This window comes from Emydura macquarii, unplaced genomic scaffold (genome assembly GCF_026122565.2).
Source record: "Emydura macquarii macquarii isolate MOO-44397 ecotype Brisbane River unplaced genomic scaffold, CSIRO-AGI_Emac_v2 contig_1263, whole genome shotgun sequence".
NCBI lineage: Eukaryota > Metazoa > Chordata > Testudines > Chelidae > Emydura > Emydura macquarii.
This window is the reverse complement of record NW_027131400.1, coordinates 1677403-1703458: the sequence shown is the minus strand read 5'-3', so window position 1 is coordinate 1703458 and position 26056 is coordinate 1677403. Positions and strand designations below refer to the sequence as shown.

Genomic DNA, 26056 nt, shown 5'->3' with positions numbered 1-26056 from the left:
CTCAGCTGTTCGGTGACCAGCCACTCCAGGCAGATGCCCAACAGCTGATGGCAAGTAGGGGAGCCTGGCGGAACAGCTGATCAGTGGCGCTTTCTTGTGAGCTGCCAATCAGCTGACCCCCTCCAGACTCAATCTGTACACATTCCACAAGGTTGATCTCCTCATCCGTCACCTTCTTCAAGGATGTCACTATCTCGTAGATCTGCAGAGCGGCAACATGGTTGTCAGTTCACACTTTTGCAGAACACTATGTGATTACTGGGGACTCTGCCTCTGATGCCATCTTCAGCTCCACAATACTGTCGTCTGTAACTGATCCGACTCCGAAGCCCCAGCCCTCCAATAGGGAGGGGTACTCTTTGGGAGTCACCTACAGTGGAGCATTTGAAGAAAAAGTTACTCACCCTGTGCAGTAACGATAGTTCTTCGAAACCGCCCTCCTCCCTTCTACTTTGGAGTTCTTGTACATGACTCTGTGGCAGAGAAGGAACTGAGGACAGTGAAGCTGCATGCGCTGGCTAGCCTCATAGTGCAGCATGAGGAGAGACAGCGCACGTACAGGTCTAAGGGGCACTACTACCAGAGTTCTGCAGTCAGCAGTGTAGGGACGCAGACACACTTACAGTGGAGCACCCCTAGGGGGGACATATCTCGAAGAACCATAGTTACAGCACAAGGTGAGTAACTTCTTTTATTTCCAGATCATTCTGGAATCTGGAAGGTATTTTAAAATAATCAAAGATGCACTGAGAAAATTAATTTTCATCCTCCCACTGAAGTGGTTCTGTTGTCCTTTGGTATCAGACTGCCAGGGTAATGTATCTTTAAAAAGAAAAAAAAAAAAATCAAAACTTGATACCTCCGAGGCCCCTCAGACATCCTGTTGCATGTCTTGCATTAACTAAATGTGACTTTAAAGCTTGAACCTTGAGGTACACATCCGCTCTCATCTTAAACTCCATCAGTTAAATGGGCCCTATCACTGCATGGCTTGTCAGGTTTAAGGCACAGTTAACCAGTGATGCTTGCCAGGGAAAACTGTGACTTGACCTTTGCACCCTATCATCTTTTTTTCAGCTGATTGCCAAAACATTCTACACACCAGGGTGTTCAGTGGATAAGTGGCTGAATACTATAGAGGGAAGCCTTGGAAGGGGCTCAGAGACTGAATACATCTACTGTTAACTTGAAAGGCAAAGTAAGGACTGGCAGAGCACAAAGGAGATTGTCTGGGCAGCTAACCGGCTGGAGTTGTCAGGGCGCTGGCACCCACTTAAGCACCAGCAAGTCTCCTCCCTCTTGCTGGAGGCAGGGCGTCTACTGACTGTTGTGTCAAAGCAGTTCATTTGGTTATAATGCTGATCTCCCCTTACACTAAACACAAGCTCTTCTCAAAGGCAGCACAGAAGACCATCTTATTCCTTGGCATCACTTTCATTTTTAATTTATTTTCTTTTCATTGGCATCTTTCTCTATTCTTTTCTCACTTCTCCCCTAACCGACACTCACTGTCCATAACCTCTAAGTCAATTACACACCATCACAGTGCTCATTACTAAAAGCAACTGAAGAAAACCTCCAGACTCTACATAACACCTTAACCACTGAGATGTCACACTCAGATAAGATTGCACCAGTGTACCAGCACAACACAGGTGGGATTTTCAGAGCCCTTTGGTGCCAAATTGCCTCCAAAGGCAGATTTAGAAGCCCTACGCTGGGCGAGATGCAGCGCAGAACTCTCAGCACAGGGAAAGGTGAAGTGATGGTGGCTTTACACCACCTTTGTACCATCCCAATCCTGGGATGAGACCACGCAAGATCAGTCAGTTTTAATCCCTACCGTCCTTTACAGTCTCCCTAAAAATGTAAGCAAAATCAACTGGGTCAAATCTAATCCAATAAAATAAAGCTAAAGAACAGCTAGTATTTTTGTAAACATTTGACTTGGATTACAAGAGCTATTGTAAAATCTCCCTTTCCAAATCAGAGGAACTGAAATGACAATGTAAACTAAGTAGTATGTGAACACCTACCAACAGCTGGTTTATATTTTAGCTCCTGAAACTCTGAACAGCTGCACAGGGTTGATACATGAGGGCCCTGATGTCATTGCAAAGCTTCAAGATGCATGGTTTAGTGAAGTGGGGAGAAAGAGCTTCTTTGGAAACAGACATTCAAGTTGAAAATACTCAATAAAATCCACATTCGGAAGAAAAAAAATGTATGTAAATATCATTAGCTTCAACAATCTTCCAGCAAACATAGCACTGAGAGTTGAATTACAGTACACATTATAAACCACCAGGAAGATTATGCTGGCAACAACTATGTTGGATTAGATGGATTTAATAATCTATACCAGAGCCATGCATTAATTACTTCTGTGTGGGAACTAACTGGTGTTACTAAAAGCTGCATATCTTGGAATAAATACAGATAAATGTGTGTTTAACTGACAAATCCTAAATTGACAAAACATGGGCTACTGCATCTGCCGCTCATTACATTTCCCCCAACTCACCCCCACCCCCACCCCAGCATAATACTACATCAAGTTTCAGATTTCAGCCTTTACCCCTGAGGTACTCTGGGCATGGGATGCCAAAAAAAAAAAAATCACTTAAAGCTTGGGATTAGTACATAAAATAGACAGTTCTGCTCCGCCTGAACAACAGATTTATTTATGGCATGGGTAAAGCTTGTTTGTGTAGGAAACAGAACTTTTATAAGGTCAGTCCAAAAGTGTCGAGCAAAATCCTGCAGGATCTAATAACCACCACAGACTTCACCACTTTCCATTCCAAGTACAAGATGCACATCTTCAACTTCACCCTCAGTAATAAAAACCACAGAGTACAGCATGTGTTTAAAAAATCCCACCTACATTTTCAACAAGGGGGGAGAAAGAAAGAGAGAAAGAAAGAAAACAGATGCTAGTCACATCATTTAATGCACTGCTGGAAGGTGCTCAGACAATGGTTATGGGTGAGTATAAGAACCTGAGTAGAAAAAAAATTGTTTTATTACCAAATTGCCAGATATGATCTTATACTGCATGGTGTGTGTTGTAATTATCTTTATTTTTGAGTTCAGTTTCATGTTTGTACTACAAACTGGAGAATTATCTTATAAGTTGTCCATTATAAACACACTTTTATTATGACTTGTTTGTATTGTGGTAGCACCTAGAGCCCCATCATGCTGGGTGCTGTACAGATTAAAAGACAATACCGGCCCTGGAGAGTTTACAGTCTAAAATAAGAAAAAATAATTTTGCAGAGATGTGTTTGCCAACAGGAGGGATTCAGCTGAAGGGATCCTTTGTCTTTGCTAAAAGAGGGGCCATTCATAGTCCCATTGAGTGTTCCCTTCCCCTACTCCAAATCAAATCGAAATCTTCTGCCTGCCTAATACTAGTAGCAGTTACATTTGTTCCAAGACTGCACTTTTATGACCACCTGAAACAGAAGCAGAGTGAGCTGGTACGACTGGTAGGTCCCCTCTCTCTGGTAACACAGAGAGGTGACCGTTTGTATGTCAGTTGCCTTAATGTGCAGAGGAACTATAAATTATGTGGTCTGTTTCCAAAGTCCTTTCAGGGACTTTCTTGGATGAAACATTTGTCCTAATGAATTATTTCATACAGACAAATAAACTTAAGGAGTTCTTTCACCTGCTTCCCAATACCCTCACCCTTTCATAGCCAATACTTTTTAGCCAGAGAATTCAATCCAGTTTTTTTTCCCCGTGGGAAAAAAAAGGAAGAAAATGAGTTCATATAGGACAACGCAATGAGAACATACCCCAAAGAGATCAGGAATATTGCTAATATTGCTAATAACCGGACCAAATGGAAGACTTAGAAGAAGAGATTATTTGCTGGCCCAGGAGGGTTTGGAATGACAATGCCTTCTCATCTGTCTCACACAGGATAGCATAATGAGTAAGGTCCACTATGAGGAGAGAAAAAAATCACTCCTGTTAATACTTTACTGTGTGTAAACAAGGGGAGCCAGTTCACCCATTTAGTCTCCTCCTTCCAAATCCCATAAATTTGACACACACAAGACTGTGCCTGCAATTTTTTGTTGATTTCAACAAGACTTACGTAAGGCCAGGGACTAGAGAGAAATGGACTCCCTATTGATGATATAGTATCAGAGGTCCAAGCCAGGGATTAAAGGACCCCTCATGCCAACATTAATAAATGTTTAACTGCCGGTGCATGAAGCACACACAAAAATCAACCGAAAGCCAGAGAGAGTCTTGATCCCTGAATATTGTGCCTCTTTGATACTTAGGAGCATGCTGTAGTATTCATGTTTTCGCTTTCAACCCTCCAGCTTTGCTTAGTCCAGGCTTAGAAAGGCTCGGAGAACAAAGGATACAAATAGATAAGAGGCACATACACACACACAGATTGGCACGTGGAAACTGACCTCTCAGGTAAACCTAGATCCCCAAGAGCAGTCAGCCCACTGACGCCAATGATTATACGTACCCATTATACAAATTGTAGTGCAGAAGTAACTCCATTTCACTTCACATATTTAACACACAGAGCAATGAGGGATTTTTTTTCCTTCAAATTTTCCAACTATGGATCAAAATGCACAAAAATACAAAAGAAAATAGCACCCGGTTCCGACATTGTAGCTACTAAAAGATAGTCTCATGATGGAGGGTCTCACGACAGGATGTCCAATAAGGCTAATATTGAAGGCTATGGATGTAGGGTAGGAAGGGGCTGCTTTTTTATTCCAATATTTTATCAATTTTTATGGCAAAGTTGTGCAGAGTCCCAACACCATAGCAGGGTATTATCTCATAAATAAAATTATTGGGCCAAATCCTAGAATCCTCACTCAATTTTTATTCATGTCTCTGGTAATGGACCTAATGAACCACTGACTCAGTCTTTAACTATTTGACTTTAATGCAATAATAATAATGAAGCAGCACTTCTACAATGCTTTTTACCCAAAACGGGTACATATCCTTATCAGCCTGTTACAGATGGGTAAACTGAAGTACAGAAGCATGAAGTGATTTGCCCAGCCTTACACAGCAGGTAGATAACTGTAGGGTGTGAGTGGGTGTGAATACTCCTGCTGGTCCTTTAAAAGTACTCTTCCTTGACTGATAGCAGTACTGTCAGATTGACTTACCAGTTCGTAGTTGATTGGCAGGAAGCAGGGTTTCACCACCTGGAATAAAGAGAATAAAATAAAGAAATAAGATATTTCTCTCTTTGAGGACCCAGTCCCAAGAGGTTCTGAGTGGCCTAAAATCCCACTGAATACAGTCCGAGTGGAAAGGGCTCACCAAATCAGGCCCAGAGCAAGGAATCTTATTTATAGTTAATTTTCGTATACGGTCTGATTCAGCCAAAGGCAGGAAACACAAATTGCACTCTCCTTGTCTGCAAAGGAAAGAAATCTAGGTTTGGATCTGCCACAGTATTCAAAACCAGAAAGTCAGCTTGACCTCAATTGGTATATCAACTCCATTTATACTGAAGTTAAAATACTTCAGATTAACGATTCTGTAGCCTATACATGTTACTCAAGACTTCTTCAACAATTTAAATATCAAAATGGATAGAAAACCAGGAACAGTTTGACCAGGTCAGACTACACTATCAGCCATGGGAAATTATTTTTAGCTGCTTTCTATAGCTATATAAAGGCTACTCCTATTACTTATATGAGAAAGCTACTATTTGTGTAGACACGTTATTCCTGATCATCATCCAACTTTCTGATCTCAACCAAGGCTCTAGATAAGTGAGAGATGGCACTGTTTGCATCTGCTGTGGTGATGATATAGAGTTGGGTTCATACAATGCTAGCTACTGTTGGAAACAAAATACTGGATTAAACACGCACCAATCCAGTATGGAAATTCCTATGTTTACTGGCATTTTAGTCCATGTACTTTCACAGTCTCTTATTGTGGCTTTCATAGATGCTGAATAAAATGGGGGAGAGGATGGATCCTTGTGGCACTGTACAGGTGAGAGCTCTAGAGATAGATGAGTATTACATTGTTTTCTGAATAACAAATTTATGCAGACAGCTCTGATTTTAATTCTGAATTTAGCATGGGCTGCTGCCCCATCAACCTCAGCACAAGGAAAACAAGCAGTGCCATACCTATTTAAGGTGCATTTGGAGTCAGCATGATACTGATCTGTTTGTTCCGGTCCCTGTTAACAGCAACAGGTAACCAGGATTGATGATAAAAAATGAATGATATGGGTTGCACGGTGCATGGCTCATCAGCATCCAACCATAACAGGAGAGGGGGAAACAGAACAAAGAGAAGCTAACGCTTCAAAACTGTGCTACAAACGCCTACTCTATCACAAGTCAAGCAATTTAGCATCTTCTTCAGAGCACAACAGTAATGGACGTTTTGCATACAACTGTACAAAGCTGGCCCCTCATTGTTTCAGCTAGCCTGGAAGAGGTGGTGTTTGGGACTAAGATATTTCACCACAGTTACATAAAAAGCAAGAGTGTTTATCATCCATTGTGAATAAAGGTAGATGTCTCCTCAGCTCCCTTCTCCAGCCTCAGCTTTTGGGATATTATCTACAGTAGGGAGAGTGCTATATTATTGGAAGTTTTATGGGTTCATCTTGTGATGAATCGGCTGAGCAGATAAACTTTAGCTCCTCATTTAGCATCAATCCACTCCCTACTGACCTTATGACTCTCCAAGGTTTAACGTGCAGACATACCCCATCAACAGGGATTAAGGGTGGAAACTCTCTGAAAAAAAAGCCTGACCCGGGAAACAATCTTGTCCTTTTTCTCTTGGAAGACAGAAGCAGGACAGGCGGCAGAGGCTGCGTGACAAGCTGAGAGCAGAGCAGGGGAGCTGGAGCTGGAAGGCTGATGGAGGAGCTGCATGGTGAGGTAGGAGCCACATGGGCAGAGCAGGGAAGCAGGCTGGAGAGAAGCAGAGAAGCCACACGCAGAGTTGGAAGCCCGCCAAGGGAGAAGAAGGTGAAGAGCCACATGTGGAGCAGGCCGTGACTGGCAGACAATAATCCGGATACAGGTCTATGCAGGGAGCATCAGGAGACAGAGCAGAGAGAAGCATGAAGAGAACTCTCAGGGACGCAGAGCCAGTAGCTAGCTCAGCCTCTTAAAAGAACAGGAGCCTTAAGTAGGTTACTGCAGACAAAGAGCTATAGCCACTGGGGGAGTGACCAGTATGTTCTATCCAGCTGTTAGACCCAAAAGAAGAAGCTATTGTCCTTGTCAAGGACAATTATATACAGCCAGAGAGACTGCAGGGGACCTTGCCAACTATCTGGAGCCACCCGCTATCAGGATCTGCTCAGGAAGTACTGCTGCAGTAGCAGAGATATGCAGAGGGGCACCCAATGAGACATACCACTTGTTGATCCAGGCTAGGAAACCTGTAAATTGTATATTTGCCTTTAATGAACTCATAGATATTCAAGCCAGAAGGGACCATCATGATCATCTAGTCTAAACTCCTGCACATTGCAAGCCACAGAGCTTCGCCCACCCTTCCTGAAATAGACCCCTAACCTCTGGCTGAGTTACTGAAGTCCTCAAATCATGATTTAAAGAGTTCAAGTCACAGAGAATCCACTGTTTACACTAATTTAAAGTTGCAAGTGAACCATGCTTTATGCTGCAGGGGAAGGCAGGGTCTCTGCCAATCTGACCCAGGGGAAAATTCCTTTCTGACCCCCAAGACGATGGTAAGATGCACACAGCATTTCAGCAAGTCCCACCAGCCAGACACCTGGAAAAGAATTCTCTGTAGTAAATCAGAGCCTTCCCCATCTAGTGTCCCATCACCGGCCACTGGGGACATTTGATTATAGCAGCCGCAGATTGGTTACATGCCATTGTAGGCAGTCTCATCATACCATCCCCTCCATAAACTTACCAAGTTCAGTCTTGAAGCCGGTTAATTTTTTTGCCCCCACTGCTCCCTTTCATTCCTCCAGTGTTTAGAAACCTTTTCAAGCCTAAACTTGTTGATGGCCAGTTTATATCCATTTGTTCTTGTGTCAACATTAATGCTTAACTTAAATACCTCCTCTCCCTCCCTGGTATTTATCCCTCTGATGTATTTACAGAGAGCAATCAAATCTCCCCTCAGCCTTCATTTGGTTATGCTAAACAAGCCAGGCTCTTTGAGTCTCATCAAGTAGGTTTTCCATTCCTCAGATCATCCTAATAGCCCTTTTTTCTTGCACCTGTTCCAGTTTGAATTCATCTTTCTTAACGTGAGAAACCAGAATTGCACATAGTATGCCAGATGAGGTCTCATCAGTGTCTTGTATAAGGGTAGTAACACGTCCCTGTCTCTAATGGAAATACCTCACCTGACACATCCTAGGATTGCATTAGATTTTTTCATGGCCACATCACATTGGCAGCTCATAGTCATCCTGTGATCAACCAATAAACCAAAGTCTTTGTACTCCTCTGTCACTTGCAACTGATAAATCCCCAGCTTATAGCAAAAATTCTTGCTGTTAGTCCCTAAGTGCATGACCTTGCACTTTTCACTATTAAATTTCATCCCATTTCCATTACTCCAATTTTCAGGGTCTTCCAGACCTTCTTGTATAATATTCTGGTCTGAGGAGCCATAACACGCTTTTGGTGTGACCCAAAGGCCATGCTAGAAACAGCTACATTTCACCTTAATGTGTATCACATTAGCCACTGTCCCTAGGATACTTACCACCTTTTCCTTTTTAGCCGGCTCTAGTAAAATACCCTTTCACTTAGCCATGGTCTCAGTGCTCCCTGGGATTTACTAGTGCTGCAGGACCTAGTAGCTGAAGCCCCATCAGCATTTGCATCTGAGTTGTGATGCACCTGCTAGACTGCTGAGTATCATAAGAGGTCTAGTGTACCACAGTGCTGAGCAGCTGTATTCATTACAATAAGTAAGATTTTATAAGTAAGATCCAGTCTATGTAACATTGTGACCTGCAGAAATGAAGAGGTATGTCAAGTCCTGTGCACACTGGATGGTGAACAACATAGGTAGAAAGAAGCAGAGTTGACTACAGGAGGGGAAAAAAAACCCACTCAGGTCTCTTAACTCCTGTAAAGCTTTCTGTCCTAGAATATTTTTTTCTCCATCAATGTGGAAATGGATGGAGTTTGCCTGGATAACTGAGCCTTTTGCGTGGGAAACATCTAAGTCAGTGATTCTCAAACTTTCCCGTACCAGGAACCTGTTAAAGCTGAAAAAATCTCAGGACCCCACCTCTTCCATTCTAGCCCCAAGGAAATGGAGGTTAGCTCCCAGTGCTGGAAGCCTCTTTGTACCTCTGAGTTTGACAGGCTATGGATTAAGTGATATTCATGAACACTTTTTTTGTTGCAGATTTCATCATGGCTGCTGTGGACTTGTTAATCGTCTCTGCCCAACTGAGCAAGCCTATTAAACAGGTGGAAGATGTTAACAAACTGTCATGAGGAAGATTCCAGTTGTTTGAAGTGAAAACAGGTTCTACCTCCCTGACCTTCTGCCTGACATAAGCACATACAGCTTTATGTAACACCTCCACTCAGAGCAGCCTGCACTTTACAAAAGTCAAAGGGCTTAATCGCAGCTCTTACAGTCGCAGCCACAGCTGCGCTGGGGTGAGATGAAGAGGTGCATTGCATGAGTGATGATGGCTGGAGGCCTTTTTCCTTACAGACTCCAGGAACTGTCATACTGCGAAGTGTGCTGGAGAAAATGAATTCCCTGGAATTTTGTCTAGGGGATCCATGCCTCTCCTACCACAAAGTGGCACACAGGGATGGGGCCCCCACCTGTAAGGAATTGAGCCCTGTTAGTAGGGCTAACTAAGGCTATGTTTACACTGATGGCGGCAAAATCGCCGCCGCCAGATCAATCTTTCAGATCGATTGAGCGGTCAGTGAGACCCGCTCAATCGATCAGGAAGTCAACTGAGTAAGTCCACCCCCTCAAGTAGCGTAGCGCTGAATCGACGGGAACATCAGCGCAGTGAGCACAGCGCGAAGAAGGGAAGCTGAGCGTAGTTTGCCTAACTCCCGTCGACTGGCGCCGAATTGCACGGTCAGGGGGACCAGCCCAGAGTCTACCTGCAACTCTGGGGAACAGGAGACTGTATTATGGCTGCCAGCTGTGTTGCAGTAATGGTGGGGAAGGAGCTCCCTGTTTTGTTACCCCTCTCATTCCCTTGTGCACTTGTGCCAGAGCAGCCAAAGCTTGCCAAATTTTTTCTATGCTCCTATGAGCTTGCAACTTTAAAGTGACACTCTCCATGAAAACTCAGACTTCTATCTATATTTGAACTTTAGTGACTATAGAAAAGAGCAATACCAAAGGTTATACTAGAAAAGAAAATAGGAAACTCACTCCCTTCCCCGCCCCCCGCCCAGTTTGGCTTCTTTGCCCACTTCACAGCACTTTATAAAGAGTCTGTTTCCCCTGGTTTTTATGTGGGTCTTTCAAGCAGCATTAGGAGAGTGAAAAACCTTTTTTGAAAAAACAGGAAAATGTGATTGTAAAAGCACAAAAATTCACAGGGAGACTTAAAAATAGGTGCTATACCTTGGACTAGCTTTAACCAACTTATTTAAAATAGACCACATTTATTCAAGTTGGCTGTGTCCCTTTCATCTCTGTTACTAAATGCATTATTTTTACACCACTTCAATGCTCAAAATACCAGTCTGAAAAACTTCCTCATATCATGATTAATTTTATACTAGATAGAGATCCAGTGTGTGTCCTGGTGGATAGGACAATGGGCTCATGAGACCCTAGTTCAATTTCAGCTCTACCAGTGGTGTGCTGGATGACCTTCAGCAAGTCATTTCCCCTCCCCGTACCTCAGTTTCCCGATCTGTAAAATGGGAATAATGGTATTTACCTCCTTTGTAAAGTATTTAGAGATCTATGGATGAAAAGTGCTATATAAAATTATTGTTATAGTAAAGACTGTGTAAAGACTTCTAAGATAGTTACCAAGTGACAGAGAAATAACTTCATACAGGAGAAAGAACGTATGTGTATTCCCAATTAAAAAATGTTAAATTTTCTTGAGTGACACGTTTACAAAGAGAGTGTTCGCTTTAAAGCTCGTTCATGACTTTACAAAATGACACCTACCTACAGAAGAATACAACCTGATTTTATTCTGTTCATGAGACACATAACTCAGTTTTTTCCGACTACATGACTGGAAAGCGAAGTTGCAGGATCATTTTATTCCAATCTAATATTACTGTTGTAATATTCGACTGTTTTATACATTACTCAAAGAAAGTTTTTTGACCTGCTAAGTGGCAGTATGTTTCCATATATTAGTAATTGTTTCAAAAGAACGGTTTCTCTAGTGTAAGTGGACATAACCCTAAAAGAATTTTCCTGACCACTCCAGCAGTTCTCTCTACTGGTAGCTACAGGCTGCTTAGAAGTCACTCACTTGTCTATTTCTTCTAGTGAGTTAACGGTACTAAAATAATATTAATAATCATTTATAAAATGTCATATTTCAATATTTACACACTATTTTAATATATATATGCATTTTCACTATTTATTATGCAACAATACTATAAAAAGGCTTCGGTCAATTTTTCAAAACTAGGTACCTACCATGTGTCTGTAAAATATATGCACGTGCATTTAGACATATAACCACGCACACAATATATGCAAATAGCACATGCAAAAAAAATTGCATGCAAAACTACCTGTTTTTGCATGCAGAGTGCATATGTCCTGGGCACCATTCTCTGCTTGTGCAAATGCACATATATTGTGGATGCTAAAGGCTCCAAAATTCAGAAAAGGTTTAACAACTTTAATTTATTGATTTAACTTTAATATTATTGACTTCAATGGATATTAAGCATGTGCTTAAAAAGTTAAGCACATACTTAAGTGCTTTCCCAAGCAATGATGTTTTCCTGAGCGTGGCCTTAGTTTTGAGAAGTTTTGCATTGATGCCAACAATATATTTAACGAAGAGTTAATGTAACAACTAATTCTGACTCCAGTAATTATTTACATTTTCTGAGAAATCTTGTGTTTCTCATTTCTTTATTGCAGTGCCATGTAGTGTGCAATCAGTAACCAGCGATCACTTGAGCTGACAAATATATTAACTTAAAAAAAGCAGGTAACATGTAATTTGCTGGCTTTCTAAGTGTAAACACTAAGGAAAAAAACACTGCTTGCTTTAACAGCTGTACTACAGTGCCCCCCTCTGTTGTATTCCAGCCTCACTTGCTTGGATATCTGGTGTTTGCATTTTACCATTATCTTTTTATACACTGCACCGTCCCATTTGTAATCTACTTTGATCTTTTCTAAACTCGTGACTGTACCTCCTTATACAACTAGTCCAGCCTTCTAAGACAAACATTCCACAGAGTGACCCAGACAACTGCAAGCTAGGTTTCAAAGCTTGAACCTCAGATACCATTCAATGCACTCCTTGAAAAGCTGCACACCTTATTTGCTTAGTTATATTGCAGCATTCACTCTGAGCAACAGCTAACACCCAAGTAAATTGCAGATATGTGCTATAAAATTTTACAGTAGATCTGGAATACGACTTCATTGTGTATAAAAGTCAATGCACAATATAGACAAAAAATCTTGTTCAGGTAAAGCTTTTGGCCTGCAAAGAGGCAGTATGTTACAGTACATTAGTAAGTGTTTTAAAAGAATGTTAGGCAGAGAGAAATAAATGAAAAATAAATGGCGCTGATAGTGCTGTGTCTCGCAAAGCTCACAGAATTACAGTGATGTACAAAGTGCCTGCTGATTTTTTGCTGAAATGACAGCAAAGACCAGACTTGGCAACAGTCAATGGAGAGTTAATGGCATTGTTTTAAAACCTTTTTTTAATTGATTGATTAACCACGCCGGATACATATTAACTTTCTTTGCTTGGAGTTTATTACTGACTCACATTCCTTGAAAAAAACCCACTTTGATAAAATGTCTGAAAGGCTGTTTGATTTCACTTCAGTATCTGAAAATAACCTTAGCATCTGCTAAAATACTGCTATTTGTCAGTGACTATATTTTCAAAAACAGGACACGTGTGGTGTCATTTTTTAGGGTCACATAATAAGCATAAAACAGACAAAAGTACATCTTGTAAACAATGTGTACTGGTGTCAGTTACCAACTTCTGAGTCAAAGACATCTATATTTCTCAGAATGGAGGTTTTTTCAGTAGCTTAGTGTTCTAAATGAGTTTACCATGAAATCTTGAACAAGTGCTATTAGAATTCACAATGGCCAATAGAAACTATCAGAGCTCTTCTACACACATTCAATTTTTCCCTCCACATACTGTCCATAACACTTAAGGCTCATTCTACTGGACAGTTTATTCCTGATAAACCCAGAGCAAATGCTATTCAGTATAGCAATACTGAACAAATAGTTTCTAGTTTATTAATACATACATACACACACACACAAACCCATGCATTTTGACTGATGAAATGAAGAAAAATTGAGAAAAAGCAAAGGTTTATTAGTTTATTCATTTTACAGCTCCAACAAACAGCTATTTAAAATGAAAACATATTAGAATGGCCTTCAAATAAATGTAGTCTTATACACTGCATTTTCTGATGCCTAATTCTATAGTAAATTTGATAAGGGAAAGAATGACGAAATAGAGTCAGAAACTCTTGAATTCTAAACCCAACTCTTGTCATTTTTTCTGTGGCCTTATTAAATTCTCTGCTTCAGAGTTTTCTGTCTGATAAAATGAGGATAATACTATGCTTACCTACCTCAGAGAGTTGTCATGAAGGATTTGTTAATGTTTGTGGAAGTTTTTGAAAAGGGAAAGCACTACCACATATAGGCACTGAGCATTATGATGTTTAAGCCATGAGCCTGTTCCTACATTCCTGACCCAAGCAATACAGAGCTGGGCCCTATGTTAGCACCTTAAAAGGAAAGTTACATTCCTTCAAAAGATATTTTATACTTCAGTGTGTTTAAATACACACAAACCCCTGTGCACAAAACACCCATGAGGCAATAAAGAGTCATTTAATATGAAATCACTGGAACTGCTGGAAAAGAGACCTTCAGTAACAACCTGGAATGTAGCTATTCTAAGAAATAAAAATGTATTATTCACATTTCTCTGCCACCTGCAAGCTTGGCTTTTCTCTCCATACTGTCTTGTTTGATTTGGCAAGGTCACAGACTTGACCTACATTGAGAAACCCCCAAAAGAAAACTGTGAACATGTCAGCTTGCAAAAGGAAAGAAAAAAAGTTCCTTGCTACATAAATCAAAGTTCACTTACAATTCTCTCAAAGGGCACACACAGGGGGGACATTTGGTACCTAGCTCCATGTGGGGCATTTGAAAAGAACAAAACGGAAGGAACTCTTGAGAGCTACGAAAGGAACCATGGGGGTTCCTGGATGAAGTAATGGATGAGCTCCCCAGTTAATAAGAGCCAGATAATGACAGATCAACATTTTCTATGTCAGCTATCTCTCAAACTCAGATGATTGGCTATGCCCCAAAGGAGTCCAGAGGCAAAGCAATATTTATAAGTCTTGGGATTGCGTACAGTGATTAGAGCCAGCGACTAGGGGCCAGGACCCCTACATTTTCTCCGATTCTCCCACTAATCCCTGTGTAACCCTGGGCAAGTGATTCAGTTTGCCCATCTGAGCCAGGGGTGTATTACTGCTTACAGCTACCCCTCAAGGGGGCTGTGAGGCTTAATTAATGCAAAGTTTGTATAGGTTTGAGATGCTTGGGCAAAACATGCTATATAAATGCAAATTTTTATTCAAATTATCTTGGGTTTTCTTGGATTTTTTTCTTTAAAAGAGTGACAACAAAAAATCCATTTTTTTTTTTTTTTTGCCAATTGTATTTATCTTTATTGAGAGCCTCCACTTCTGCTTCCTGTGTATCAGGTCTAACCTCTTAAAGCTTAATTAGGTACACATTCCACAGTGAACTCTGTTATCCTTTTAGGATTACAGACCTATTTATTTTGGTATAATCCCCATGAGAAAACATGCTTCATTTACAGAGTCAAACAAATCTCACATACTACCAGAAGGGGCTCAGGAAAGGAGGAGGGAAATGGTTCCATGGAGGTTTCCCTTCCTCAAGAGAATAATCTATTAGTGTACACTGAATTTTCTTAAAAGAAAACAAGCCAGATGTATACCAGACCTGTCTTATGTGAGGACTTTAGCCTGAGACTCTGATTTTGGGGAGATTTCCCAGGCTTTCAGGTCTGCTTCCAAAATCTCAGGACTTTGGTTGCCACACTATGAAAGTGGCATCAAAAGGAGTTGAGAAGGAATAGAGATCTGTCCTGCCATGACAGGTTGCAGAGAAAACAGCTTTTGGACCCAGGACTCGCTCTTGTCTCAGAACTCATTTAATGTCAGTAACAGATTATTTTCCTGATTTTTTATGTTAAAAATATAAATATTTTAATTGTATTTTTAAATCAGAGAGGAACGGAGGAGAACTCCAGCAGGCAGCCAAGGGGAAAACACGATGCTTTTCAATTTCCCCTCATAGGCAGGCATGCTGTACTCCCCTTGTTGACAGTAGTCTTATGCTTGGCTTCCAAGTACATTCATAAGTATTTTGCAGTTGTACTCATGCTTACACAGGGTTGTTTTTGTCCCCCTCTTGTGGCCAGTTCTAAATATTGTACGAGTCTCCTGCAACCTGTGAGCTATCAATCTTCAGTTATTTATGTCAGGCAGTAGAGAGAAACATACATTAAGACCAAGAAAACTTGGGTTCAGTCCTCACAAACCACAACAAAGGGGTGTCACGTAACATAGCCATTTAAATCTCTTCCATTGGTATGGTATAGAAATGCTTTAAAACAGTTGAGGGTTAAATAGCACTGCAATATTAGCCACGTAAATAATTTGTTAAATAATCACAATACACACCAGATGTAGTCTGTTCACCACCAGATCCTCCACCTGGTGTTTCAAATTTACAAAACTTTTTCAGAGATAACATTTTGTTTTGTTTTGACTTATATCATCCAACTCCACTCTTCCACATTTTCCCTTCCACCCCTCCCTCTATTATTGTGAAGAGAATGGCAGTAAATTAAAGGATTTGTGCCTTTGATAACACACTCTGTTTATTGTATGGAAAAATTTACCTTTAATTTAGCACAGAGGCTTTTGTTTCCTTTAGTGTAGAAATCTAAGGAGGATGGGATACTCTGGGGAGAAAATCTGTTTGAGGATCTCCTCATGGAGTTTTCCCCACCCTACTCAATCGGTAAATAGGATTTACCCTAGTCACAAAAAGATGTAGCCTGCCCCCTATCCAGTCTCCTTGGTGACATGGTTCCACCTGTGGCTGCCCAGGGGCCCGTCCTGGGGTTATACAGAAAAGGTAATATAACACAGCCTAAGGATATAGTCCTCTTCCCTGTAAGGCCCATGCAGATGGTGGTGAGATGATACGCAGTCCCCTGGCCCAACCAGTCTCTGGCCCTACCAACCTAGGACCTCACAGAGAGTCTCCATCAAACCCAAAGGGGAGTCAGCGCCAAGAAGGCATTATAGTTATAGTTAGGTGAGTACAAGCTTTTATACAATACTTTAAGGGAGGAGTGGGGGATACAGAAAAGTAATGCTGAACACAAGGACCGAAGCACTTACTGAATGATACTGTTGGTGTCACTTCTAAATTAATCACTTTTGCTGGGCTCTGTTACAGTCACCATGTTGCCCTAGAATGTCAGTTTTCTTCTAGGTTCACTTGACCCTGCTTCAGTGCAGGTGGTTGGACTCAACGGCCTTTCAAGGGCTCTTGCAGCTTTACATTTCTATGATTCTATCATTACAAACCGTTAATGTACCAAGGAGGTTGGACAACACTGGAGCTGCGTTTGCCCCATCTATGCATTGTGTTCAGCAGCACTGATGTGGTTAAATATTTATTTTACCCTCCTAAAATTACTGCTGCAGGATTTCTGCCAACAATGTAACAAAAAAGGCAGTTAGAGTGAGAAGCCCTGATTCAGCAAGGTACTTAAATGCATGTCAAGCTTTAAGCAAGGCAAGAGGTCCCACTAACTTCAATGCAACTATGTACACGTTTAAAGTTAGGCATGTGCTTAAGTGCCTTGCTGAGCTGCAGCCAGAAAAGGAAAATGAATACCCAGCTTGATACCTGTAAGGAAAACCTTTTTTTTCCATACTTGAAAGAGTTGGAGCAAAATTCTCACTTACAGTGTATACACCTGCCTAACCGGCAGTTACAACATAGGCACAAAAGAGCATCTCCATTCTGGGCTGGTGGCAGGAGATCCCTTCATCTACTTGGTTACACTTGGAACTCTGATGCAACAAAGAGAACTCTTCTGGTCTTCCCAACCAACAATACAGGAAAGGAGGCTCAGTCTGTTCCATGCTAGTTCTCTCCTTTAGCTTCCACAGCACAGGTGAAGGAGCTCTTCTTGCCCTTCCTGTTGAGTTTACAGGTCAACTTGGACATGAGGACAGGTGAAAAGATGGCCATTGTCTTACACTTGGAGGTGGATCAGAGCTTTGAAATTTAGCATGCCTCTCCAGATTGCAACTGCCAAAGTGCAAGTTCTTCCATCATTGATTCCTATAGTTATTAAAAGGTCATCTTCACAGAGGACTTACAAAAACAGATGCAGAAAATGTATAAGCATATTCTTCTAATTTGCAGATCAGCCTTTGTACATAAAATATTTGGTGTAAGCACAAAAATATCGGAGCTTTGTCTGAGTGCACGTGAGTCCCCTTTTGAAAATGCCTTTTTAGAGGCCTGCTGAAAATAGAGTCCTAAAAATGTTTTGCCTATTCCCATCACCATAAAATATTGTACAACTGATGTGATGGAGCAAACGTATATTTATTATGTACTGGGGATGAACTTAGAACTCTCCTGGGTCTACTTGTTATGAAGCAGTGGTTTCAATGAGCAAATCTGATATATGCCAGAATTGATCATACCAGAAGAGAGGAAAATGACATTAGAAAAGAAATATGCATTTAAGCAATCTCTAAATGGTATTTCCATAGACAGCTTTCATCCTTTGTTGCAGGTCATAAGTTAAAAGTTCATATTTATATTGAGCTATGGGTCTTTTTCACCGTTATTTATGATTTTATTCCTGCCATTAAAAAAAGAGTAGCTATGATTACAATCTTCGTATTACAATACAGCATCAGCATAAGGGATTCTATAAATCTGACTTGTCCTTTGTGTTGACATGTGATGTTATGTACAGTATCAGTGTTAATGTCCCTGATCAAATTAAATGAAAATGTCAGCGTTGCTGAAAGTACTGTATACAGTAAAATACATTATAAAGCTCATATTTACAGGACTTTTCATCTCTGTAGGTGGTCCCATTGTCTTCAGTGGCTCTTAGTGCAGATCTGTTTGCAAGACTGAGGACTAAAATCATTCATCAATGAAATGCAGCCCTCTCTGGAGTGGAATGCAATAGCTGATTAACAGTGCAACATATCAGTTTAAGAAAGGAAGCAAAGAATAACTATTCAGTTGAAACTGCAGCAGGAATTAAAGGGAAATAAAAATAGTTATTCAGAGTCAATGAGCATGGATACCAGTGCTAACATTGCTTCTCTTGAGAAGAATGTTATGGGAGGACTAATGACTATAAGCAAATCAGGACCAATTTCTAATATTTTACATCTCATCCCAATGATCTCCAACAGTGTGGTGCCTTTAACCTCATGCTGTAGCACCAGTGGGCTCAGAAGGAAGCATATTCTGTACTAAGTTATCAGCCCCACTCTTCCCAACACCCTGGGGGATTCTGATTCAGGCATTGCTCATTTTATGAAATGTTAGGAGTTCACAACCTAAGGGTAATATGGCTATAAAATGATGTGACATCAGGACTGTACTATAAAAAGGGCAGAAGTATGTCGATTTACTGAGTCATTTTCAATGTCATAATCTCAGCATCTAACAATGAGACTTCCCATAAAAGTCTTGGCGTTCAACTTTATATATTCTAAATATGTGCTTTTTTTCATCTCCCTTAAGCTTTTCAAATGTGACAAAAGAAACATAGGAAAGTTTGGGACAGAAGGTTATGGATATGTGGGGTTTTTTGTAAAATGGTTCTCTCTATAAATATTGTTTACCTTCACTGTATTTTTATTTATTTTATGATGCTTTAGCTGTATTGTATTTTTACATTTTTGTGTGACACCTAAAACACTATGGGAGGATAAGAAAAAAAATAAGAATAAAAAATGAGTAAAAAGTATATAAAAATTATTATAATCCTGTGTTACAATATATTTGTACAAAACAGTACAAATAAATGCTGATAAGGCTAAATGTACAGCTCAGGGTTCTGATAACACAAATCTACAAGCTGCACTGCCATGGTGTTTACTGAAATCAATGGAGGTGTTTTTATAGCTTCATACACGTGTAGCATTCTTTGTGGGCAAGTACTTCACAACAACGCTGTTACTCATGTTTTCTTTAGAGTACTGTTTTGATTCCCTTTCATGAAAGCAGGAAGACATTCCCGCACAATTCTGAAAGTTACTTGGACTGTTTGAGTGTTTCAAGTCTCTCAGTCCTCAGTCTTGTGCCATAACCAGAATATTGTCCAAGGATTTTATAATCACCATGTTTTGATGGAGTCCCCTAGTAGCTTTTTGTGTTCACCTACATTTACAAAAAAGAAAAAAAGTCTACAATATAACAGAGTAATGGTCCAAATGCTACCGCTTACTGAATTATAGGGACTGTTGCTGTAGATAACTGTAGTATGTTTTTTTACAAGGGCAATTGCCTAATTACTGTCACCATTGCTCTTCGAGAAGCTGAGGCTCTGTCTTTGACCTTAACAATGATTATAAAAACTCATAAGTAAAGCTGTGAGTGTCAGTTTACAGTATGAGCAAATTGCTTTAAAATAACAAACAAACAAAAAACCCAGCAAAGGCACAGAACTCGAAACTATTCATCTCTGGAAACCAGGATTCAAATGTGACATGGGTTATAACATGCCCTAAGTGACAGTTCCTGGCAGCAACCATGTGAAATGCATCATTCCTGCTTCTTTGATCCCATGGGATGCACTTTACAAGGTTGACAAATTCTCTTTTCCCCTGATAAAGGATTCCCACTTCATGAGGTCTCTCATGTCTATACAGAGTGGATTAGAGTAGGGCAGAAAACTATGGGGTCAACGTGGAGCTCCCCCCCAAATTCACAAAAAAGAAAGCAATTTTCAGACAGAGAAAATGTGTAGGTGTTGATGGCAGATCCTGGCTTCATGTTAGAGAGAAGTAATCTGTGCACTTCAATTTACATGAAGAAAAAAGAAATAGAGAAACCATGCAGCTAAGACTCTTTTTTCCTCAGCTATTGTATTTAGGGTGGTGATGTTGTTTTGCTTTTGAAGAGTCTTGAAATTGTACACTTACTATCTGGGTCTTTACACAAAACAGCCTTCTAGTGTTTTAACAAGATTAAATGTGATTTCTTATCTAACAACAAAAATCTGCTTTAAAATATTTTTTAACCCTGAGAAAACCACAGCAACCAACTGACAAAAGCACAACCCCCAGCATGGCATATCTACTCATTTAACAATGCAATCTTTATGGCCATAGAAAGCAATTTCAAATCATTATGTCACTCTACAGTCTTACAGTTTGTGTCCAGCCAGAAGAGTTCATTAAAATGACATTAAATCTAATAGAGGACAAAACAATTTGCAGATAGTGGAATCTAGTATTACCTCACAGAATCGCTTCTGGGGGCACCCCTGCAAAATCCAAAAGCCAACTTCAGCTGGATTAAAATTTTGTTATCCTCTCAATTTATAAGCGATAACAGGAAATGGTCACAATATTTCACTCAATCCCAGGACCATGCAGCACTAACCTTGTTTTATATTTGGTAATAAACTCCAAAATACAGGTTAAAAGCACTTAAAGTTTGTAAACCTTATTGAATTTGTTTTGATTGATGGATTCCTGTTGAGAGCATTCAAAAGCCAGAGTTTCACACGTCTTTCACTTAACAGCTTTGGGCAAGCCTTCATCTGAGTTTTGGATTCATTCTAACCCAAAACCAAAAGTGTACTATAGGCGAAAGAAGGGACTGAACCCATGAATACTGAAAACAAAGGAAAACTTCACACAAATCCTTGAGAAGCAAAACCTGCATGTTTCACACAATTCTGCTGTTAACAGGTTTAATCTGACCTTATAACAATCGTGTACATGGAGTAAATGTAAACACTGGCAATCTTTACATTTCAAATGAGGCTGAACCAATTTTTTTTTTAGTTTAGCCAGCTCTTAAAGAAAAGTTATTTTAAAACAATAATAAATTAGTGACTGTTAAAACTTTGGTGTATACTGAAGGAAGGATTGTCTAGATTGAATCTTCAGGTTAAAGTTACTGGTGCTTTAAAATATCTCGTCCAGAAAGGAAACATGTTTTTTGTGCTCAGCACAACAACCTGAAATTTGACATGGGAAATGCAACTAAATATAAACTGTAAAACAAAGTTAGGAGGTTTTTAGTTAACGCTGGCATTTGACTATGGTTATTAGAATAGTGGCCTTCTTTTTGAGAAGCAACGTATGGTGTCATTTGAACATAAAAGACTATACACCAGTGTCTATCCTGCTTTTATACTTGTTTAAACTTCCAAGAAAACCATTCTCTCTTTTTTTTCCACATACATACTATGACTTCCATTACCATTAACAGGAGCAGTACACATATACGAAGGGAAAATGTACTCTACAGTCTCTATTAAAAAGTCAAAACTTATCAGCTGTCTGCCAACACAGTGGCATCCCAGACATCACACTTATTTCCATTTCTAAGTAATGTAGTGCCAATAAGAATGTATTGGGGCAAATTCTGCACACAATTCCAGAAGATCACATGTGATAAATGTAAACAAAATGGATGTAGTTTCCTGGATCACCTAAAACAATTCTAACACAGACAAAACTAATTTAATCTTCCAAGGGTATCCACCTATCCACTGAATTTAGGATTATCTCTGCAACTCAGACCATAATCCCATTAGATCTGATTTTATCTGTTCTTGAGTCTCTGAAATATAAGGTGCATCAACCACCTCTCTTTTGGTAGTCTAGCCCACAACTCAATTGTACCTACCGTTTAGAACTTTTTCCCTAAACTTTTCCTTCCTCAGGTAACCTAGTATACTAACAACAGCTTGGTTTATTTTTCCATTCCCCTTCTCCGGGCAATGTTACCAAAGTCAAAGAACCCTTCCTCACAACAATAATTGAAGGCTAGATAGATGCTCCTTTGTGTGCTTCAGCAGTGAACAAATAAATAATATAGTCATCTGGGCTATATAATATACTATAGCTAGGTCATTTGTTACCTGGGAAATATAGTGTCCTATAGACAGAGCTGAAAACTGATTACTTTCTGTTTGCAGAAACTAATGAAAATGCAGAACAACTATAAGCACCATCCCTGCATTGCAGCACAGAGGAGATATAAAGGACAAAATCTACCAGAAAAGATAATTGCATATGCAAAGCTTCTATAGAAGTCAATAGAAGCCAAATGTGTGCATTCAAGAGCAGGATTTAATCCAAATTGGGTGTTGAAACAGGAGCCTTAACGGTATAAAAAGAAGTAAAGAGGAAAATGGATATAAAGAAAAATAAATATAGATCCATATTTCTGAAGGCAAAAGAAGACACAAGGTAAGATTTATACTTTTTTTTCCTTTTAGTTGGGAGATACTTTGCAGTAACAAATCAGAAAAGACCCGCAAATATGCAAACAACCACAAGTTAAATACAACTAATATTAATATTAGAATACTAAGAATCCAGTGTATTCTTAACAGATATTTACATAGTTTGTGCAAAGTATGCTTTGGAACACGCTTATAGTTAATTGTTTATGGCTAAGTTACATTGGCGATCCAAACCCTTTCAAAGTATTATAATGGCTATGGTGGATACAGTGAATTATAGTGCATTATAGCAAACTTTTGTTTATAGAGAAGTCATTCTGAAAAAATGACTTCACTATAAGAGAATTCCATTGTTTGTGTATGTGTATAAATACATAAACTACAGAGAGAAAGAGAGAATGAGAGGATCTACCAGACACTTGCTAGGAACTACTCTATTTAAGGATACTTTGGTATTTTTGTATGTAATTTCTTGAAGATAATCTAAAGGATAAATCCTGCTCTGTGTTGCACAGGTGCTCTGATAAGGATGATGGGGTAGGGTGAGCAGAAAGGAAGTGTGAAAAATCAGGACTGGGGGTGGGGGTAATAGGTACCTATGTAAGACAAAGCCCTGAATATTGGGACTGTCCCTACAAAAATCGGGACATCTGGTCACCCTAGGTAGGGGAAAAGAGTGGATCAGGAGCCTCCTCATCCCTGCACAAACAGCAAGTCAGGATCTTTCCATCTGGCTCCAAAAGGGGCTAGAAAGGGGAAACAACTACCACAAGCCCCCTCCCTGGGAGCATCTCTCCCTCCTGACTTGGTAATACACACCAGCCAAGGACACGTTTATCCTTCTTACAGCAAGCAGCAGGGTGCATCCAGCATTCCTTCACCCTCTTCTATCCCAAGCCACATCGTCCTGTGGTGCAGGATAGTGCGGAAGCCAGACATGCAACCAGAACCATTCTACCTACCACTCCATATCACCGCCTCAAATAAGCGAAGGATTTTACTACAATGCAGAATGTTCAAAGGCACCCAAGTGATTTAGGACCACAAGTCCCTTTGAAAGTCAATGGTAGTCAATGGGATTTGTGCTCCTAAGTCAGTCAGACGCTTTAGAACAATGCCACTCATATTCTTCTAGCTTTAGTTTATGCAATTCTTTATTTGCGGTAGTAAAGCAATCTGACTATACAACAGCAGACGCAACACAACGTGTTGACTGGTGTGTGTGTCTTACTTTCCTCCTCCCAGTTCCCATTTTATCTCCTGGTTCCTCCTTCCTCAACTCAGTGTCCCTGATCCTGTTTAAGGCAGACACTGTGTGTGTACAACTGCTCAGGGCCCGCTGCTACCCATCTGCTGTTCAGACTGTTATGATTTATACCGACTGTTGCTGACCTAACCACTTCATAGTTATTACATGTTCTGATTGACAACCTACCTTGGTGTCTTGCATCATTTTTCTTTTCTTTCTCTCTCTTTTTTTTTTGGGGTGGGAGTTTTTGGATTGCTATTCTGGGGTGCAGGAGAGCGTAATACCCAACCAAAAACCTTTGTTTATTTTATTATTTTTACTGCTTTCTTTTCCCTGGATTGTGTTGTTTGTGCTGATTTTATTTTAATTAACGCTACATATTATATTCTATTTTCATAATTCTATTAATTTTTCTTTCTCTCTCTCTCACACACACACACACAAACCCCTTCTGTCTTTCCTGGGTCATTAAAGGGTTTATCAAGTGAAAACAGAACATAACCTCCCTAGGGATGAGGGGCAGAAACAAGGCCTTCCTCCAACTCCCCTTAGTCAGCAGCATAAACAGAGAAAAAGGGAGGGAAGGGTCAAAGGAAGAATAATGTTTTCCGAAATAAATAACCCTGAAAAAAACTATTAGAAAAGCGTGGCCTTTGACAAAAATGACAAGAGTGAATGAGAAAGTGTCAGGTCAGATTCAGAATTTTTACCTTTTATGATTTCTTTCGATGGCTTGTTTCAGAAGGAGTCACTAGACTCACATTACAGATCTAACATTTCTGTAAAGAAAAAGGAAACACAAACCAAAAGGTTTGGAAGTAACACATTGTTTAGTCTGGCTTTGGCTACGCTAAGGTGGCTTGCTACAGCTCAGGACATTAGTCTGAACAAGGATTTTAGGTCATTAACACCAAATCCCAGAGCTTTGATTTAATCTGCATTCCACTGAGATGTGTAGATGGCTTCCTGAATGGAGAAAAAAGGGGAGGCACGCTGAACTGAACCCCTGTATAATTAAAATAAATTAATCTACTACAAAAAATATTTGAGAAGCTATAAAATCATCTGTATTTGTATAATGTTTATTTCTTTGAAACATAATGTGGAAGTGGCAAAGAAGCAAAAATGAAAGGTTTTTTGGACTAAGTCAAACCACAAATCTTCTAGCATTTAGTGAAGGACATAGGTTTGGCTTTCCAAGAGAGTTCAGTTAGTGGCCTGAAAGTTGGCTTGTAGTACACACCACTAAGGCCCTGATTCAGCAAACCACTCAAGCATGAGCAAGTACTCGAGTATGCAAGTACTTAAGTCCCATTGATTTCAATGAGATTTCAAGACATGCTTAAGTGAATCAGGACCTAACAGACCACTTTAGGGTTCATGGTTATTTCTGAGGTCCCACTTATAAGAGAATAGAAGACAGAAGTTGGAAAACAAATTCTCTGTTTCCAAAGGGTACAGGGTTGCCTAGTCCACTAGATGAGGCCTTTCAAGTATATGCAGTGTTGTACCACATATATACGCAAGTGAGAGCGTGAGGGAGAAAAGAGGAGGAGGAAAGAGATTGGTGTCTCAGAACAGAGGGCTGGATGAAAGCCTCATAGCCTCACTTAGACAGACAAATATTCCTACATGTTTGCCAGAGAGAAAAAATGCTCCCAGTAATACTGAAGAGAAACAAAGGGAACAGAAGATAAAAATACAGAAGAAAGTTCTGGGGTATTACTGAGTCTAGCTTCTGCTTCTCCAGGAAACTAATTAGCTATGTGCATCTGAACAGGTAGCCATATGGAACTACTTCCAAGTTAAACATGAATAGAGTGAGGAAATATAAGATTTTAATTATCCTAATTACACAGGATTTGTACACTAAAAGCAGCAGAATACATTCTCTGGAAAAGAACTGAGTATGAGGCTGTCTTTTAGACAGTAAACAATATACAGATTTTGATAAGGCTAGCTTTAAGATATGGTATATGTACTTTAGCAATGTATACTTCACAGAGTTAATTCTTTCCCTCGCC

General features: G+C 40.0%; 1 protein-coding gene across 1 annotated transcript in view; it reads right to left on the bottom strand.

Moving 5' to 3' along the window:
- The window catches only part of TNS3 (tensin 3), a 338094-nt gene that overhangs the window by 196643 nt on the left and 115395 nt on the right, over window positions 1–26056 (bottom strand). Inside the window, exon 5 of the mRNA XM_067550332.1 lies at window positions 5172–5210. Coding sequence (XP_067406433.1) covers window positions 5172–5210 — 39 coding nt within the window. The remainder of the gene's footprint in view (window positions 1–5171; window positions 5211–26056) is intronic.